At 42.8% G+C, this 20,944-nt stretch overlaps 1 protein-coding gene across 7 annotated transcripts; it reads right to left on the bottom strand.

Moving 5' to 3' along the window:
* Positions 1 to 268: 268 nt before the first annotated feature.
* Positions 269 to 17,157, bottom strand: gabra6b (gamma-aminobutyric acid type A receptor subunit alpha6b). Of its 7 annotated transcripts, none has more exons than XM_029251165.1 (10): positions 16,452 to 17,157; positions 16,046 to 16,164; positions 15,282 to 15,349; positions 14,419 to 14,684; positions 13,957 to 14,039; positions 13,723 to 13,866; positions 13,272 to 13,424; positions 8,944 to 9,197; positions 7,142 to 7,398; positions 269 to 985 (listed from the first exon to the last, which is right to left on the bottom strand). In XM_029251165.1, exons 1-10 carry the CDS (start codon positions 16,484 to 16,486, stop codon positions 973 to 975), a joined length of 1,392 nt encoding a protein of 463 aa, XP_029106998.1. In that variant the 5' UTR covers positions 16,487 to 17,157; the 3' UTR covers positions 269 to 972. The 7 variants fall into 7 exon arrangements, with proteins under 7 accessions (XP_029106998.1, XP_018607212.1, XP_029106999.1 ...); XM_018751696.2 differs by lacking the exon at positions 13,272 to 13,424 and adding an exon at positions 10,203 to 10,355; XM_029251166.1 differs by having other exon boundaries at positions 14,419 to 14,639.
* Between the last annotated feature and the right edge of the window lie 3,787 nt (positions 17,158 to 20,944).

Raw genomic sequence — 20,944 nt, 5'->3', positions numbered from 1 at the left:
CAAATCACTGTGTCCTCACTCATTTATATTTGATAACCTGATGTCACCCTGGAATAACTGAAAAGCGGAGAAGGCTTTTAAAGCACTGCCATCCTTAGCGCAGCTGGAAATTGACTGTCCCTGCAGCTACTCACTTTCTCTGCACAGGGAAAAGGATTGATTTACAATTTTCTCCCTGTATTTCTCCTATACACAATTAAGCAACAAATCAAGACGGTATACGGCTAATAATTATTTTCAGAATATTATCAGTTGACTTTTTTTTTTTAAACATCATGGCTGGACGTTAAGTCATCTTTATTCTACTGGTTTAAATGGCAGATTCGCAACTTTTCGAGTGTGTGTGCAAACAGCGGTCGCTGTGCCAGCTGAATGTGTGTGTACCTGCAACGGTTTTAAAAAAAATCAAGCCAATTAAAGCAAAACGAGAAAAAAAAAGGAGGACACGGAGACTCGTGAGAAGCATGGTGCATGCTGGGGAGGAGGGTAACGGGGGTCCCCCAGGGGGCTATTCACAATAGTGTTCGTGTGTGTGTGTGTGTCCATGTCTCGGGTCGCAGCTGCTGATCAGCTCGCCCGTCCGCCGGCCCACGAGCCGCAGAGTCGTTCAGGAAACTAGACGTACGTCAAATGAAGGTTACAGAGCTCGAACGTGTATTTTTCCAGGCATGGGAGGGGTTGAGTGTAAACTCTGGGAACATGCATTTCCCTTAAACCGCAAGTCAGCGGAGAAGAGGGAAAGGAGGGAACGGAGATCCCTGGTCCGAGGAGTGCGCTCGCCCCACCATCGACCCAAGTGCTCCTGCTCCTTTCCCAGCCATAAGACAGAAAGTTTAAGTGCAACAAGCAGAGGCAGCAGCGAAGACCCAGCTGTGCTTCCGCTATCCGTCAATTGTCCGCCGTTTCTCGAAGCTGCAAACACTCTTTGTGTGCGGGGATACCTATTGGCAGGGGGTCTGGGGGGGGGGGGGGTCACTGCTTGTCCCTGTCAACAGAAGACAGAACATGGTTAGTAGAACTCTGCTGAGCCAGGAGGCTGGAGACATTTACATTTACTCCTATTTATTATTACACTAATATAGGGCACTAATATATGTCTCCTGATCTCTGCTCAGTCTGTGTGGAGTTTGCATGTTCTCCCCGTGTCTCTGTGGGTTTCCCCTGGGTGCTCTGGTTTCCTCCCACAGTCCAAAGACATGCTGTTCAGGTTCACCCATAGTGTACGAATGACAAACAGACAGAGAGAGTGTGTTCCACTGATGTATGGATGAGTGACCCAGTGTAAGTAGTGTATCTAGCAGTGTAAATCACCGCGGTGAATAAGGTGTGTGGGCTGATAACACTACATAGAGTTCATTGGAAGTTGCTTTGGAGAAAAGCTTGAGCTAAATGAATACATGTATTTATTTAACCGAAGCTTTTCTCCAAAGCAACTTACAACATTAGTCTACCTCCAGTTATTTACCCATTTATACAGCTGGGTGATTTTACTGCAGCGTTTTAGGGTGAGTACCTTGCTAAAGAGTACTGCAGCCAGAGGTGAAATTTAAACCTGCAACTTTTGGGTCCCACAGAAGCAGCTCTAACCACTACGGTACCAGGTGATACGGGAGAATAAGAGGCTGGTGTGGTGAAGGTCAGCAGTGGATATGGAGATGTGTAGATTAGCACCTAAATCGCTTTGTGGCAAGCAGTGTGGAACAGGGTGCTGAAGGTATTCTAATCTGATTTCCCCCACAGCCTGACATGTGAGCCTGTCTACTGGAACAAGCCCTTCTTCAGAAAAATCTTGTCAAAAAACGTTTTTTCTCCTCTTATGAATTTAAAGGTGTATTTTAACAGTTATGTCTATATTAATGATGCACTTTTTTTGGCTTGTGCCTCGCTGCAGTTCCGGTCATGTGCATTTCCCAACCCGAACGGTTATTTTCCAGACCAAACTGGAATCTGCATGCAGACTAACAGTTTTCTAGATGACATTACAAACTGATAATAAACATGAATAACAGACGCACACTGGCTGAAGCCGCTAGTCCCAAGTGGGGTCGTGGAAAGCCAGAGCCTAACCCAGCAGCACAGGGCAAGGGGCTGGAAGGGGAGGGGACACACTCAGGGCGGGACGCCAGTCCACAGCAAGGCACCCCAAGCAGGACTCGAACCCCAGACCCACCAGAGAGCGGGACCCGGCCAAACCCGCTGCACCACTCCACCACCCCCACTAATAAAATATTTTATGTAAATTTTTCAAAAATTTTTTTCAGATGTAATTTTTAACATTCTAATATAAAATGAAACATTTCAGTCATCTTTCAGCCCGTTTATACCAGGGATTCTGAATCAACCCATTTGTTACCAGTATGCTCACGTAAATCGTACAATGTTTACATATAAGCTGGACAAATGGTACACGACAGAACTAAAACAAATCTTTCAATTATTACACAATTTAAATATAAGAATTTATCCGATACAAGTGTGTCCTCAGTAAGAATGCGATGAAAGGAAGTGTGTAAACCATTTTTTGACAAATTATAGGAAAAAACTTAAATAAGCAGCAAAATCTGGGTGTACTAAATCTACACCTAAATGTGTTCCATTTTTGTTACCAAAACATACAATCATTGCAATGAATGCAAATATGGGAATCATGTTACATTTATTTGTGAAGCAGACACTTTTCTCCAAAGTGACTTCCAATGAACTCTATGTAGTGTTATGAGCCCACACACCTTATTCACCACAGTGACTTACACTGCTAGATACACTACTTACACTGGGTCACTCGTCCATACATCAGTGAAACAAACACACACACACACTCTCTCTATCACTCACACACTATGGATGAACCTAAACAGAATGTCTTTGGACTGTGGGAGGAAACCAGAGCACCTGGAGGAAACCCATGCAGACACGGCGGAACACGTAAACTTCACACAGACTGAGCAGGGCTCGAACCCCTGTCCTCTCACATTACTCGGGCACCGTAAGACAGCAACACGAGTTTCTGTGCCACCTTGCCATCTTAATGGGAAATTACCGAAGTATTTTGACAAATTAGCACGGCTTTACATTTTTCAGACTATTATATTTTATTGCCGAAGGGGGAGCAATTGAAGGATCATTACGGTGCAGCATTGTAGCAAGGGCAACTGCTGCAGAATTCCATATGACGTTTAGTGGTTTTGATTTATGAGTGACAGAAGAAGCAGCTTTTTCTCCTGCACTCCAGTAGACTGTAATGAGTGAGTTTATCGCCTACAGGTAGATTCCAGTGACATAAGCCCTGGCCTTCGAAAGCTTCGACAGGCAAACATTATTTTCTTAATGGCCAATCTAAATAAACCTCCATTTAAAATCCGCCACTGGTAGGCAGTGTGAAAAATTACAGGTCATGAAGAGTAAATTCAATTTTTTACCTGCATTTTACCCTTCAAATGCAGGTGTCTCTCAGTAACTCTGCAGTTTCTCTTTCATTGGGATTTGTTTAATTTGCATAATTTAACAAAAGAAGTGAAAACTGTTTGGTGGACCCTTCCATCAATGCATTTTTGCAAGATTATTCACTATTTAGGGGGTGCGGTGGCGCAGTGGGTTGGACCGCAGTCCTGCTGTCCGGTGGGTCTGGGGTTCGAGTCCCGCTTGGGGTACCTTGTGACGGACTGGCGTCCCGTCCTGGGTGTGTCCCCTTCCCCCTCCGGCCTTACGCCCTGTGTTGCCGGGTAGGCTCCGGTTCCCCGTGACCCCGTATGGGACAAGCGGTTCTGAAAATGTGTGTGTGTGTGTGTATTCACTATTTAAGGAGGTGTGGTGGTGCAGTGGGTTGGGCTGGGTCTTGCTCTCTGGTGGGTCTGGGGTTCGAATCCCGCTTGGGGTGCCTTGTGACGGATTGGCGTCCCGTCCTGGGTGTGTCCCCTCCCCCTCCAGCCTTATGCCCTGAGTTGCCGGGTTAGGCCCTGGTTCTCTGCGACCCTGTATAGAACAAGCGGTTCAGACAAATTCATCCATCTATATATTAAAATGTCTAAATAACACCAAAGCTGAACATAAGAAGATGCCAGGCACTGAAGTGTATCCAGTGAGACTATGAAATAGGAGTATTTTGAATACCTGGTACAAAATGTAGGATTCCGTGGCTGTTGACAAATAGTCTTTATGAAGGTTCGAGAAAGGATTCGTACATCCCCACTCTGTTCTCTGGCTGCCATTTGATTTTTGATCAAAGATGTCATTGAAAACACCTGGATGTGTCTCAAAGTCTGCCAGTATTCTGTGTCAGTTTCCGCTAACATTGGGCAAATATACAATTTGCCAGTCTCACACCGCCTGCGTAGGGCGAGAGGATGGGAGTTCAATCCCTGTTCGGTCTGTGTGGAGTTTACATGTTCTCCCCATGTCTGTGTGGGTTTCCTCCGGGTGCTCTGGTTTCCTCCCACAGTCTAAAGACATGCTATTCAGGTTCACCCATAGTGTGTGACTGACAGAGAGAGTGTGAGTGTGTTCCACTGATGTATGGATGAGTGACCCAGTGTAAGTAGTGTATCTGGCAGTGTAAGTCACCGAGGTGAATAAGGTGTGTGGGCTGATAACACTACATAGAGTTCATTGGAAGTCGCTTTGGACCAAAGTGTCTGCTAAATAAATAAATGTAAGCGTAAAGTAATGTGACAGGGGTGTGGTGGCGCAGTGTGTTTGACCAGGTCCCGCTTTTTGGTGTTTCTGGGGTTCAAGTCCTGTTTGAGATGCCTTATAGAGGACTGGCGTCCCGTCCTGGGTGTGTCGCCTCCCCCTCCAGCCTTACGCTCTGTATTGCCGGGTTAGGTTCCGGTTCGCCGCAACCCTGCTCGGGACAAGTGGTTTCAGACGATGTGTGTGCATGTAATGTAAGTCAGCATATTACATTTAAAACTGTTAAGCTGTTACGAAAGGGACTGCATAAATAACTTTAAACATGTTAATCACACTGTATTTCTAACCAAAAAAATTCGTTTTGTTTGCGGTGGAGTTAATTTTAAATGCGGTTGGCAAGATGCTGGACTTGTAAAACTAAAAGCTTATTTGCGTCAGTGTATCTCTAACAAAGTAAAGTTGAAAATAAATCAACAACGAAGGCTGCAATTTGGAAAAACAAGAAACAAGACGAAACTGTAACCTGTCTTATACCCGTCCTTGCTGCATTAATTCAGTGCTTCTATGCTAATGAAACCTCATACACGGCATGTATGTATTCATCTGAAAATTTGCATCTTTTCATATTGCCAAACAATGCATGAAGACGAGTCTTTCGGCGCCCTTCGGAGAACAGATGGAAGAGCGTGAATGTGTGTGCGTGGTTTTGTAACTGCGTCTGCGTGTGTTGGCGTGGGCGTCGTGTTGGCGGAGCTTCGGGGAATGGTTGGATACCGTGCAAGAGTGTGTTACTATCCCACACACAGAGCGATACGCAGCAGTGCTGCTCCGCAGAAATAAGCAACAAGAATCACAGAATGTGCCGCTGCTGCCTATGTGCCTTCTAATTGAATCTCTGTCAATAAGAGTGCCTTTGGCCAAATTTCGTAAGTCCAGCTCAGACCACTCATCATTTGTCGTGTCTTATCTCTGCAGTGCCTGTCTGGCTGACAGTCAAAAGGACATCTGACCACACATGTGCTTCTAAAACAAAAGCACTAAAAAAAAAACATGGAAACGACACATTCCGTAGGTTACATTACAAGTACATCGCATTTATTTATTGTAAAAGCGATGTACATGTAATTTATAAATTAATAAATTGATTAGTAAATGTAATGTAATTTATTATCTAGTTGAATAAATGAGGGGTTTTAAAATCATTAATTCATTGAGGTGTAAGAAATCTGATGCTGATCAAATGGAAAATGACAAAATTTCTTAACTGGTCCTGAAAATAACAATAGATACTTTTTTTTTTTAAAAAAATCTTTTTTTCTTTAACCCTGAAATTCTCATCAATGTTAATCCACCCAGTTCCAAACTTCTAAAGAACGAGATCTCATCATCATCCGTCCGAACTGCTTGTCCCATAAGGGGTTGCAGGGAGCCAGAGCCCAACCCGGCAACACAGGGCGCAAGGCCAGAGGGGGAGGGGACACACCCAGGATGGGACACTAGACCGTCACAAGGCACCCCAAGCAGGACTCGAACCTCAAACCCACCGGAGAGCGGGACCAGGTCCAACCCACTGTGCCACCACGCCCCCAAGAATGAGACCTTTATATTGTAAATAGAAAAAAAAAAAAAAACAATATTTTATGAAGTTGAGCTTAGACCCAAGGCTGACTAAAGTGAAAAAATAATCAAAAATCAATAAGTAACCAAAAAGCAAAAAAAAAAAAAAAAAAAAGCAAGCAATTCAGTAGTTAATGAAGTCATTTGATTTGCCCATCTAAAAAGGTGGAAAGCTGTAGTCAATATGAAATCTGGACAATGAGGCCAGATTGGTACTGCTCTGGTTAGGACTAAGCTTGACATGTCGCAGTTTAATAAAATAATATTTAAATAAGTGTCTGCTTGGAAAAAAAATATCAACAACTGAAATGTTTACACTGTCACTTTAGCCTTTATTCAGAGTAATGAAGTAAATCCATGTATCCACTTTCAGAAACGGCTAACAAAATACGCGGCCAATCCCAGGGGGCATAGGATACGAGGTACAGTACACTCTTACCATTGAGGGACGATCATATGTACCGTCACTTAGACATACACACACTAACAGGAATTTAGAGTCACCAGATGACACGCATTTGGACCGTGTGAGGAACACTGAGTTGGATTTAGGCCTAGTTTCCAACCCTGTAAGGGAAGAATTACCCTCTCCCATCCCAGAAAGAAGGTAAACGGTACTGTAAATACCTTCCTTCATCAGCACAAAACTTTTTACAATACTCTAGGCAACTCAACAAAGAAATATGTTATTCAGTCGTTTTTTTCATAACTGCGAAAGAAGTACATAGTTGGGAATTAAAGGGTGATTTCGAATCCAAAAATAGAAAAGTACAAGTAAGCTGCTGTAGTAACTACTACTACTTTTACATTCGTTCCTATGCACAGCAAGGTATAAACAGAGGCGTGCTTTAAAGTAAATTATATTATTCAATATAACACATATTTGGGTCCATACCTGGAGAGCTCCATGGTGTCCTTTGTGAGATAAACAATCCAGTAGACCAGATTGAAGGCTCCAAATGACAGGGGAAAGAGGATGCGTGCATACTTGTCAATGATGCTTGTGCCCGTCAGCACGTTGTTGGCTGGCACAGCCGTGCCCTGCTGGAGGAAGGTTGGCGCCGGGCCGGGAGCGAGCGGCTCTGCTGACGGCTCACTGCGGCCCACCGTGTTTGTCCTTTTCTTCAGGGTGCCGCCACCATCCAACTCGGGCTGCAGGGTGGCAAGTTGGACGCGGGTTGGTGGGATGAGATTTATTGCTTGGCCTACCCATTATGCCCTCAAACATGGGTTAGGCTACCCGCATTATGTGAGCCACATTTTTTGACTGTCCCAGAGACAATAAGTCATGTTGCACACATTCAACTTTTGAATTATTTACATCTGTCCAAACCAACATGCAATATTAAGGTCACAGTTATTACAATCTTACAACTATTTGCCCCTTTAGAGATCTGGGTGGTTTTAGTCGAGCAATTCAGGGTAAATAGCTTGCTGAAGGGTACGACAGCCAAAGGGAGGCCTTGAACCTGCAACTTCTGGATGCAAAGTCAGCAACCCCAACCACTACGCTGCTAAAAGAAAAATTCAAATTTTCAATTCTAAATTTTCTGTGAAGCTGACGATGTTCAAAGGAAGGCTTTGGCTTTAGAGTTGTAACTATTGACGTATTAAAAAATTAACAGCAACAGAATGAGAAGAGCAGAAGTGTGTTTACTGGATTTACTGGACTGTATCAACACAAGCTCCCACCGGGAGCTCCTTCTGCTTTCCAAAGCCTCCCAGAGACATGGTTTGAAAGGGGCGGGGGAGGCAAAAGCTTAACTGGCGTCTATTGAGGGGCCAGGTTGCGGCAGCAAATGTCAGCCACCGAATGCTGCGCACACCCTACCAAGGTGCGAGATCATGCAGGGATGATGCTCATCGTGTTGCTTTCTTGCCACTGTTATTTTTAAAAATGTGCCATCAGGCTGGACCTCACTTGGAACAGGTCCAGAGCCCAAGCTTCCCTATTTTTCAATGGGTTAGCATGAATTCTATAGCAACGCTGCTATAAGAAAATAAAGACTTGGTTGCAGATGGTGTTTGGAAACACCAGTATTTCTTCAAAACAACGATTAAAAAACTTTAAACGAAACAAAATTTACAAAAAAAAAAAATCTGGGATTTTAATATTGTGAATCGTTGCCTGGAACACAAATAAAAATTTAATTATTGGTTTAATCTCATTTAAATAGCAGACCATGTAGAGTAAGACTTGTTGACACAGGGCTTACTATTAGTGCCTTAGTGTCTCAGCTGTCTGTAACTTTGGCGAGGTTTTGCTCCTGACACCATTATATAACATATCTTTAATAGATGATAGTGGAAGATATCCGAAAATAGCTCCGCCAGACTTTTTGAGAAGTCTGTGAAAGATGCAAATCGCTGCATGGTGCAGCAGCTGTTGCCATGTGGATGTTTCATTTTTAATTTCCTTTCGCAGACAAGCGTCAGCACGTGTGTTTGGAGCAAGGTACCCTAAAACAGATGACCATGATCTCTTTAAAGATGCTACATCAGGCTAAGAAAATTGGCCTCTTGTTGTTGTGCAAATCGTGCCCCAGAGTACCACCTGTGTACTCATCTACATCGTCTAGGCTGTACCACTGAGAACGTGGCGGAAGAAAATCCTAAAAAGCCACGTCAATCCAATATCATCTAATGGCAGGTACAATAGAGGTTCTCAGCAGGTGTGGAAAGGCGTTGAGTTCTTACAGAGAGCACCTCCTCGTCGCTCTCAGCACCGGCTGCCTCTTGGGCGGCCGCCTTCAGTGCCGCTGCCTTGCGCATCTCCCGGTTGGCCTGCAACGTGGAAAAGTAGTTGACAGCGGCAAATTCGATGAGCGCTGAGAAGACAAAGGCGAAGCACACAGCGATGAACCAGTCCATCGCCGTAGCGTACGACACTTTGGGCAGCGAGTGCCGCGCACTTATACTCAGAGTGGTCATCGTGAGCACAGTGGTAATACCTGCAGAATACACAGAAGAAGACATTAGCTGAGGCTTGACAAGTGGAGTCCATTATTACCCTCTATGCCCTCTACCAGAAAGTGACTTAGAAACACAAAGCCTTTCGTCTCTGAACTTAATGAATGTCAATGGTGATGCTGTCCAACAGAAACAATCCATTGAAAGCCAGTCAGAGCCATTGTGTAGAGGGTAACTGAACACACAGAAGCTTGCATGCAATGGAACTGCACTTGGGCAACTGGCCTCAAGCTTAGGCCTTCCTCCCTTGCATTGGAATGGAAAACTAAAGATGGCATCACCATACAACTAGAATTCTCATGGGCTCCAAGAGAACTTTCAGCACTTGCAACATGCATAAGTCTTACAGTAGCATCAAAATAGAGGTGGACTGACTGGATTGTACAGTATTGTGGTAACAGTACCACCTAATGAAAGCCAAAATATATACTGTTAATATGTTAGTTAACTGCAGCATCATTTAAAGTGCAAATATTTATGATAATAAATCTAAAATAGTGAATAAAACAATATTATAATAGAAGAATTTAACTACCTTTGCACATGTCATGCCTTTGCTAGATTACACATATCTCAGTCACATTCACATATTCCTGGTCTTTTAAAACCCTCATTTTTGATCAGAGATGCATTTGTGTCCATGTCCCTCAGTGCCCTTGGAAAAAAGGTTGTACTGATATAGTTAAAAGGAAAAAAAATCTTGGCTATTTGTCTTATCACTTAGATGTGGTGTTTCATTCCCACAAAAACTACTGGAAGCTAAGCGGATCTGAGCATTAGAATATTCTCTTGGAAATATTCATACTGAGACGCAACAGGAAAAGCAGCTCCAGATTTAGTGAAGACACTAAAATAAAGGCTCTTCCGAAGCGACAAGGTCACCGATAAGTTCTTGGACATGTATCCAAACACATCTCAGGATTTTTTTTTTACACTCAAAACTAAAAATACAATGAGAGATGAGCCACCAATGGACACTGTCATACCGGCCACGGTTCGTGCAGGAACAGACTCTTTGTTGATCCAGAACACAACCTGCGACTGTACGACAGTCATGATCAATGGGATGTACGTCTGAATGAGGTAGTTGCCTAGTTTCCTTTCCAGAAAGAAATGGACTACTTGGATTGAGTACACACCTGGAATGGAGACAGGATGGAAAGAACTGATGAGGACAGGTACAGATGGAATGAGTCAGGCTTTACATGTAACACGTTTCAAAGGGAGCAAAAATGCCAACCCCTTAAGAATGAACTAGTGGGTAATTCTGGCAGGAAGCTTCATTGACAAGACTTAAAATTCAAAATGAAGCAATGTGAGAGTCCCAAAGTCATTCATTTACAAAAAAATGAACCCAGATTTCCAGATCTGTTCTGGCGAATGAGAGGAAATTAATCTAGACCTCTTCACACTTTGAGCTCATGCAATAACAACGTACACTCGTAGGCTTCAGTACGACCTTATGCATCTGAACGACTGATAAAAATTAGATCAAAATCTTTTTTTAATTACAGCTTATAAAATGACAAAGCAGTCTGCAGACTGTGTACACATTAAACTGCATATGTGTAAAAGTGTTGCATATCACCTCTTCAGCAAGTTTCACAAAGCGCACGGTCGGAATATTAAAAAAAAAAAAAAAAAAAAAAAAAGGCTCACAAAATGCTTTTCTGCTGCTTTGCAACTTACTTTTAACAGGAAAAAAAAAAAAAAAACATACTTTGTGTTGATCCAGAAATACAACGAGTGGTTAAAGAGGCACCAGCATCCACTGGTGTATGATTAACAGACAATGCTAGCGAGAAAAATCTGTTGGCAAGACTTATAAACTCAGTGTGGGCAGCTTTTCACACTTCACACTAGATGCGATGTCACATACGGCAGAAGCAAATTGCATTGAAAATGTATCGGTGCAAAAATTTTGCAAAAGCAATCCCAGAACTGCTAATTGCTGATATGTCAGCCCTCATTTTCCATCCTAACACATAAAGGCACCTTAGAGAGCTGCGATTTATACAACGGCGGAACGGTGCAACCGTAGCAGGCCGTGAAGGAGCAAATAGGAAACCCGGTGCTTTTATCAGCAGTAACAATTTAATTTACACTCCAGACACCTTAAATGCACACTGAGTGGGATATCACAGAAACCGGGTACATTTCGTTTTATGATATTGCTCTTCTCACACTTCATTGCGAGTACATTTCCTATTTCCTTGCTAGTTTTATACTCATGTGCTTTGATTTCTTGAAATAAAAATACAGAAGCGATTCAGGTTGTCGTTTAAGTAAAAATGTCTCCTCCGTCGAAAGCCAACGTGAGGCGTGCCTCATGCAGCCCGTTTAAAGCAAACCGGAAATTTGCGCATTCTGCAAATGCTCGAAAACAGAGGTAAAGAGAAGGAAAGAAAAGCAACAGGGAGAAATAAAAAGGGAAATGAAGGAAACAAAGGGACAAGAACAGGAGCATGGGAAAGAGAGAGCCCTCTTCGTAGCGTCACCGCGCTTGGTAAGCGCATCAATGGGCCTCAGGCATCAATGTGCTTGCCTGTAAAGGCAAAAAGCAAGGTACAAATTAGCCTCACTCAGTTAAGCCTCTTAGACTGCAGCCTGGAGGGGAGCCGCTGCTCTTAAGCGCGCTCGGCCTGTAATACTGCACAACAGCAACGGCTATTGTCCTGCGTCCTGGCGAAGCACTCCAGCCAGCTCCTCACTTGTTCTAGCTTCATGATTGCTGGGAGTCACTCATCTAGCTGGGTCAGCCCCTCTTGTTGCTATTTACCTTTATTTACACACACACACACACACACACACACACACACACACTGTCTGAGGCCGCTTGTCCTGAGCGGGGTCGAGGCAAGCTGGGGACTTGTCCGGCAGCACAGGGCGCAGAACTGGGGTTGGAGGGGGCACCCAGGGCAGGACGCCAGTCCATCGCAAGGCACCCCAAGTAGGACTGGAACCCCAGACCCACCAGGGAGCGGGACCCAGCCAAGCCCGCTGTTCCCCCCATTTATTTACATTTACAATTATTTATTTAGCAGACGCTTTTCTCCAAAACAACTTCCAATGACCTCTATGCACTGTTATGAGCCCACACACCTTATTCACCGTGGTGACTTACACTGCTAGATACGCTACTTACAATGGGTCACTCATCCATACATCATACATATTTGATCTACAAAAAAAACTAACACGTACTGAGTTTAGAGCCCCCCAAGTGGTTATTTGCCACAGTTTCACTAATCTTAACATTTTAAAAAAAAACAAGTATAAATCCCCTTGATCTGCACCTTGGAAAGAGGCAGCACACTTAAAAAAAATAAAGAAAAAAAAACAGCCTTGAGCACAGCCTCGGCAGAGCACTTAAACATCATCACAACAGTAAGCTTTTTTATTTTTTTTTTTTTAAATTCTCTTCCTTTTTCCCACTTTTAAGCATCTAACAGACTAAGGTTGAGTTGCAATGAGTTAAGAATGTCTGTGCACATGTTCCACTGGGCAGCCAAGGTTGTACTCTTCTGAAGTCATGTGCGTCTGCAGCGCTGGCCTGGCTGTCAATGCCTCTGAAGTTCTAGAAAGGAACCATCAACAAAGCCTGGCCATTCCACGTGCATGCTGCATTCAGCGAAGCAAATTAAACTGTGGATCCAAAGGATGAGAATTAAATGTAAGAGCTCTCTACTCCTAAGGCAAGGGCCCGCTCAGCGTAGCATGCAGTAATGTGTACAAGCAAGACCGGTGAGCCTGCAGGATTACTCCAAACAGTCCCTGTTCTGAGATGCCCGCTTTACAGTAAAAAATTTTCACACTTCTGTTTTGCAAAATGAAAGCAAATTAAGGTAATCTGGTGTGCAAAAAACCATCACCACTCTGCCACCATCCTAGAGTAAAAAAGCAGTAGCTAAATTAAACTAAAAAGAACCCTAAGGAAAAATTTGCGTGTCAGACATGTATATGTATATATATGTTTACCATGTTACATGTAAGCACAGCAGACATAATGACTGACAGAATGCACCATGAAGCGACCACAAAGATCACAGGCCTACCAAATACAGTTCTAGCAGGAACTGATTCCTTATTGATCCAAAAAGACACCTGAGAAAGTATTACGGTCATTATGCACGGAATGTATGTCTGAATCAAGAAGAAGCCCATCTTCCTCTGCAGGTGGAAGTAAACTGTCATAATTACGTATTCACCTGTCAGAAAACAAACGGAATTTTTGTGGCACAAGACAGTAACTCCTGGAACAATTCACCCAACTGTAGACACTTTTGTACTGAACACACAATGCAGTATAACTGGGAAACGAAAAACACAAGGATCAATTAACAACACGTAGCAGTACTCTGCTTTTTAGATAAAGACATGCAGTTGCGTTCTACTGTAAACGGTTGGCTCTTGCATTAATCGAGCAGACTGTATAAACTCAACACCTACTTTTTTTGCTAATTTAATATGTCAAAGGGCTGAAAGTGAGCTTTCAATGTACCTTACCTGTGTTGGACTTCAACCTTTCGCTTGATACCGTCTGCCCTATTAGGTCATACTGCAGCAAACTTGATGACTCCTGCGGTACTTCGACTGATAGCAGCGGCCCCTTCTTCCACGTATAAATAATTTCACTGATGGGGTAGGCGTCTGTGGTTCAAGGAAACAATAGTCAGTAAACACTACTTATCACACATCGCTGTGATTGAACGTGATCTCCGACTGACTAAAGCGACTTACAGCTGCCGAACTTGAGTGGACAAGCGTGTCCATCCATTGGAAAGTTCATGAGCCTCATTGGGCATTCTGCATTAATGGTTAGTCTGCAGTAAAACAACATAGCCCACTTTATTTTATTTTATAAAGGAAAGATGAGCGGCATAATGCACGCTCCTCTACGTTATGTAACTGAAAACTCAGCCCTGTGTTGCGCTTAACAACGACCTTTAGCTATGAAGGCATTCACGAAACAGAACTGCCTGTGACACATCATTGCTTTAACAGAAAATAGCAGGGTAACGCTAGAAAATCAACAGTGTGTGATTTGTTGTACCCATGTGGCAATAATGAGAAAAATCATGTTAGTCTACGAAGACACTGGACAAAAAAAAAAAAAAAAAACATCAAAAAACATCAAAAAAAATGTAAAAAAAATGTAAAAATAAAGCAAAAATCATCTGAATTATTTTGGGACCACTGTACCTCATGGTATAGAGCACTGTTCCATTCTGCATGATGCGGAACAGCTTGTTAGGAGTGGTCATGTTGTGCGAGATGGACCTCTTCCCATTCCGGAAAAAGGTGTCTGGCGTCCAGATCTTGCTGACCATGAGATTGTTTAACCGAAGGATCTCCGTGGGCCCCTCGAATTTCAGCCTCTCATCGATCCACGTTTGCCGGAAGAACACATCCATGGTGTACTCCTGCAATATGCTGGTTTTCTTTGCACTTGCCCCAAAACCATATTGCTTCATAACAGGCAGTAAGGTAAAAATCACAACACGGGAGAGTCTAATGCAACCCCACATGAAAACTTGTTGCCGTTTCCCTTTTTCCACAAGCGTTCACTTCTTCCTGGCATATTTACTCTTCATCTATTGTGTATTTATATATTTAAAAAACATGTAATGAAGCAGTTCCTCTGAAGCCTGTTTCAAAAAAAGCAACTGCAACCATGTCAACCTGTGTCCTTTTTACCATACGGAATTACTAGACAGTTCCTATACAGTAGGTGGTTTGTAACTTTGTAAATTCTTATCCATGCTGCTTATAGCAACTTAATAAGGTGTCAGATGATGATTAGAGTGGCTTTGGATGCTATTAAAATAGTATAGTGTGCAACAGAAATAAACCACTGATCTGGGACCTTCAGTCAGGGATTGTCAAACAGATTAAAATCCCTAATCTGCTCTAATGACATCTTGCCCAAATGTCAGAATAATGAAGGCAGTGTTAGTTGGGGTGACCAAAGACATGGAAAGGCTCCACTCAGCAATTAAGTAAAAGATGAGTAGACATGTTCTTACACAGGCAAACTTTATCCTAGAAGAAAGATCACCACCTACCATTTCAACATCTGAAACGGGACCGAAGCTGGTGACAAAGATGTCTGTTTTGACCTCAGTAACAGGACCTAAAAAAAAATGTTTTATACCTACATTTACATTTATTCATTCAGCAGACGTTTTTTCTCCAAAATGACTTCCAGTGAACTTTATGTGTAGGGGTTATCAGCCCACACACCTTATTCACCGTGGTGACTTAAACTGCTAGATACACTACTTACAATGGGTCACTCATCCATTCATCAGTGGAACACACACACACTCTCTCTGTCACTCACACATTATTATATACTTTTTTATGCTGCCATGGTTGTTCTCAATCTTTCAAAACGACAAAACTGTTTCCTCTAGACACAGCTTGCACATGAGTATCTTTGACAGAACGTCCTAACAGGAGTAACGCCTAAATGGCGCTAAAACCCCTTGAGTCCAAGTAGCTGAGCTTTGATGACTGTTCTGCAAAAGTCAAGAAGAGGACCTTGGAAACTTTCACCCTTTTGCCAAAGCTTTGCACATCTCAGGAATTCTGGAGGGTAAAAGTATGTGTCAAAATAGATTTGCCAGAGAATCAGTACATGATGGGGGGTCCCGGTACGGGAGGCTCAAGGAGATCGAAACGCCGGCGCGTCTTTTAGCGGGAGCGACAATTCGGCGCCGCTCAATCAAGTGCGCGGCAACATAAAAGTTCTGAGCTCACGCGAAAGCGCTTTGATCTCCGACGCACTTTTCCCAGCACCTGTTACCGGCATCGCCGGGCTCAATACCTCCGAATCCAGGTCGCAGCCGGTTGTCGTATCCGTCCAGCAGTCGATCCAGGATTCGCGTTATGTTGTCCAGATAGACGCGCGGTTCTGCCTGCTGACTCCCCCACGCATCGCCCACCCTGGAAACACAGCACACACTTTAGAGCCCCTCTTCTCCGCAACTCTCGCCCGCATCTCCACCACACACACACACACACACACACACACGAGTGGAAACAATGAATGTTAAGAAGAGCAGCGATGCAGCGTTTATTTTTTCAGTTGTGACTGATTCTTTTATTATTTGACATGATAACGCAAATAATAAAAGAATCGCAACTAAAGATAAAACCACAACATTAACACCACTTTCGGTACCCCGCACACTGTGGTAAAAAAGGCGTGCAGAACCAGTTTAGTTACTCACCAGGAGAGTAAGATCCAAGTGATGAGGAAAGCCATGCCTTTCAGAGCTTCTATAATAAATAATGTTTTTTTTTTCTTTTTTTTTTTTTTTTGAAAAAAAAGCGTCGTCAACTGAAATAAAGAGCACGATCCATACTTGGAGGGGGGGTGGGGTGGAACTGCGGCTCTAAAGCTTACAGTAAATCATGGGAAAACTGTCCTCATCGACTTCCCCTGTGCGGTAGGTCTTCGTCTGACCGAGTAGTGTGTTCAGAAAAAGAAAGAAAAAAAAAAAAAGGGAACAGAAATGAAGGAGCTAAAGAGTTTTAAGAGACGGAGGAGCAGGGAGGGAGAGCATTGACAATAATCGAATAAGGCATTATGAGAGATTAGGAGGAAGAAATCCACTGATAGTTTTGGCAGGGAATTAGCAGGGAGCCGTTAGGAGATTTGGAGAAAAAAAAAAAAAAAAAAAGGCTACGGTGTCCTGCTGCTGGAGATTACGACAGAGATGGTCTCAATTTCTCTGGCAGAGAGCATTCCACAGATGTTAATTCAGAATAAAGTTTAAAACAGGATCAAGATCCATACTGTTGAGTGATCTTGCCCAGATCCACTTAACCTTTTGTGTTTCCATGTGCTCCCTCTTGTATTCTGCCACACTGATTTTATCTGTTTTTTTTTTTTTAAATTTAATTTAGCAAGGATAACATATGTGGCCACCTATTTTCAAAGTTTTCAGTGATGCTTGGAACTTCGGAACAGAGGCAATAACAAAAGAGACATGACAAATCTCGAGGTCATCGAAACCTCGAAATTCGTCATGTCTCTTTTGTTATTGCCTCAAAACCTCATCTCCAAGCCTTTACAGGATGCAGAGACTCAAAGAACTGAGCATTAAATAAAAATGCAGCCATGAAGACAGGTAAACACACAGAACACACAAAAACACTACATTTTACCATGAGCCAAAAAGCTGTGATAGATCAGATGTGATAGAAATAATTTATTGCTTACTAAAGGCTCTTTATCTCGATATTCCCGAATATCAGATTAGATTTTCAGGATACATGTTTGACACATGTATGTAAACAAAATGCGTAAATACTAATTATGGTAAATTTTTTTATTCTACTAGGATTGTCTTAAGGATTCCAGTTATATGAATTTGTTAGAGATATGTTTCAGAATATCTGGCTATATGATACAATACATTCTTTATTATAATAATGGTCCAGACACTGAGAGTAAAAAGCTATTCAACCAATATATTGGATGAAGTTATCATGGATACAGAGTGAATATTATTTCTATTTGTCCTTTTCAAACACCATTCTGCAGCATGTTTCCCACACAAGTGTTATAATTATCTAAAGTCTGATGATCTAATGATCTAGTCACTTTTTTTTTTCTTTTTTTTGTCAAAATCCTTGTAACTGCAGTGATTTGTAAACACGTTCAATTTCCATTGTAGCAGTACTTGCTCTGGATCAATCACAGGAAGCAATTTGCATTTTTTGAAGCTGAAACTCCACTTATTTACAAGCAAAGTCAACAAGCAAACTTAAATTTAACTACTTTTTCATTATATTCTTTCTCATTTATTTTTGTTTATTATTCTAATGTAATTGGTTGTTCGGATGATATTTTTGCTCAAAGAGAATACAGCACTGTTCCCGTTAATATTTCTGAACGCTCTAATTTGGGGTGTGCATCGCACTCAAGGGCTGAACAGCACTGGGGAGGCTTCACTCACCGTTATTCAACTTTAAAGTCCGTTATCTTTAACCGCGACACTATATGCTGCTGTCCTTTTAAATCAAAAACAGAGAAGAATGACAAAGTATTACTGGAAAAACTGGAGCTGGAGAACAAATAAGCTATTTTTGAAAATGGGTTAAAAGCAGCCCAATATCGTCTTAACACGGGCCAGAACATATGCTGGTTTGTTTCAGCCTCACTCGTTTTAGGAATTTATTTTAATATTGTCTGCTGTATGTTCATCCTGTTCAGAAACAGTTGAGTTACACACACACACACACACACAGACACACACACACAATGTCTACAACCGCTTGTGGCAAGCCGGAGCCTAACCCAGTGCGGTGTTGAAATTTAACAGTTATAGAAATTGTTAAGCATGCCAACTGGTAATATTTTTGTACTGGGTTTAAGGCTGTGCTCCATGCTGTGGGATGTAAGACCATTGTGTGAGCAGCAGTTCTGTACCAGGCACCAGGTCAGAAGTCATTTGATAAAGGCAGGCTGTGGACACCAAGAGCATGTCATAAAAAGTCGGTGGTCCTGCCTTGCCTGGAACGAGGTCAGTTTAAGGTAAGCTGGATGATGGGGGTTGGATAGTTCAGCTTTAGAGTGAGGGGTTTTGAGAACAAAGGAGTAGAACATTATTAGGCAAATAGGTGGAAAAAGATTAAACACATCTGTTGTAATGCCCTGTGATGAATTGTATATGAGTTTGGCAAATAAAAGCAGAAAATCAAGACTGATTGGGGAGACACCCAATTTACAGGGCTTTCCCATCGACCAGTGTTGTTGTGAAGGGTCTTTGTGTGTCTGAGTGTATTTCTTTCATGCCAATGGTGCAGGGTGCGGGGGGGGGGGGGGGGGGGGGGGTGTCATGGGGCACCACAGGTGAGGCTCGAGCCCTGGCCAAGCCTCCCCCATCACTTGTTACATTTAAATTAATTTATTTACCTGACAGTTTTTTTCAAGATGAGTGTTAAACTGAGCGAATTTTACGCTAAGTACACTTGGACCTCAACTTACAAACAGAGTTGGGACTAGAACTTTGATTGTAACTTGATGGTAACTTGACTTGTTCATGGCCAACCATTATGTAACAGTCAACAAAAGCTTAATTAAAGACATGCCCAGATTTATTCACAGGTTAGGTCCTGTTAAAAATATTAGATTAATGAATAAACTAAAAATTGGCTCAAATACATTTTTTTCATTATTTGTTCCGTTTTCATCAGCTGCTCATCCAGTGCTGCTGCCTCACAGCACCTGGGTGGTGCAAGAGAATGTGGGTTCAACCCCCGCTCAGTCTGTGGGGAGTTTTGTTGTTCTCTTCTTGTCTGGGAGGGATTCCTCTGGGTGCTCTGGTTTTCTCCCACAGTCCAAAGACATGCATTTCAGGTGGACTGATGATGCAGACTTGCGCCCAGTGTTTGTGGGATTGGCTCCGGTTTTCCACAACCCTGCTCAAGACAAGCGATTATTGAAATTGGATGGATGGGTAGTCTCTGTGAGTCTTGGAGATAGCTATAATAAATCCAAAAATTCGACAAATATAATTTGACTGAAAAAAAACCTTTCTACAAATTATTCTATATCCAATTGTTGTCCATGAAAATGTACATTGCTCTTCATCTTGACACTGATCTCATCATCTTGTCACTAAATTTCAGGGACACCAGAGGAGAGGATGAAGAGGAAGGAATAAAGTTCAGCTGAGCCCTCACACACTGGCTGAAACTGCTTGTCCCAAGTAGGGTTGCCGCAAACTGAAGCACCACCAGGGCACAAGGCTGGAAGAGGAGGGAACGCACCCAGGATGGGATGCCAGTCTGTTGCAGGGGACCCCAAGCAGGACTTGAACCCCAGGCCCACCAGAGAGCAGGACCCAGCCAAACCCATTGCACCACCATGTCCCCCTCTACTCTGAGCACTCTTCTTGCAGTTTCTAGTCTGAGTGCATTTTGCTGCCAACTAATGGCATCATGTACAAATTCAGATCATTCTGATCACATGTAGACACAGAGCGAAACTGCTTGTCCCAGGTGGGGTCACGGCGAGCTGGGGCCTAGCCCGGTGGTGCAGGGCGGACACACCCCGGATGGGATGCTGCTCTGTCTCAGGGCACCCCAGGTGGGAGTCGAACCCCAGACCTTCCAGGGAGCAGGACCTGGCCAAACCCACTGTGGACCTGGGTACTTTGAGTGCAAGAGGGCAGCTTTAACTACTATACTACCCCTACACAAGAAGAGTGTGTGATTTTCAGTAATTTTACTGTAATACAGTAAAAATATAGGTAGATATATACAGGTAGGTTTAAAATGGGTGAACAAGTACATATTTACAGAAATTTTCAGCCAAAGTCTTTTGTTCTTTTTATCATTGTGTTCTTCATCAAAAGCCTTTTCCTCCTAAATTAGAGGTTTAGCCTGCTGGTTCCCTGTTTTGTCTCTTCCATCTCTTTTTCGAGAATCACTTTTTTGCAAGACTGGCAATATCCTGCCTTATTTCGCATTTGTCCTTTCAAACTTTTCTTCAGTTAGATCCAGAGGCATTCAGCTTTTTAGTACATTTACATTTTTTTTTTTTTACTGGCATCTATTATGCTGTACTTTTGAATTTTGAAAGGAAAAGATGCTTATTAGCATCTACTTTGAGAAGTAATAGCTGTAACTCAGGTTTTATAAATTGCGCTTGTCGCTCTCTGCCTTCTGACATTTTGAAAAGCTGAATTTGCGTAAGGCCTCCTGTTAATCG

This window comes from Scleropages formosus, chromosome 4, assembly GCF_900964775.1.
Source record: "Scleropages formosus chromosome 4, fSclFor1.1, whole genome shotgun sequence".
Taxonomy (NCBI): domain Eukaryota; kingdom Metazoa; phylum Chordata; class Actinopteri; order Osteoglossiformes; family Osteoglossidae; genus Scleropages; species Scleropages formosus.
The sequence above is the reverse complement of the archived record's forward strand: the minus strand, read 5'-3'. Positions and strand labels throughout refer to the sequence as shown.

Bases quoted from the DNA above. Each gene is read 5' to 3' on its own strand.
- gabra6b (XM_029251165.1), bottom strand. From the start codon at position 16,486: ATGGCTTTCCTCATCACTTGGATCTTACTCTCCTG. The intron at 13,425-13,722 runs GTAAGGTACATT...GTTTTCTGACAG, and splicing joins AAGGTTGAAGTCCAACACAG to GTGAATACGTAATTATGACA. The intron at 7,399-8,943 runs GTAAGAACTCAA...GCCACCCTGCAG, and splicing joins GCGACGAGGAGGTGCTCTCT to CCCGAGTTGGATGGTGGCGG.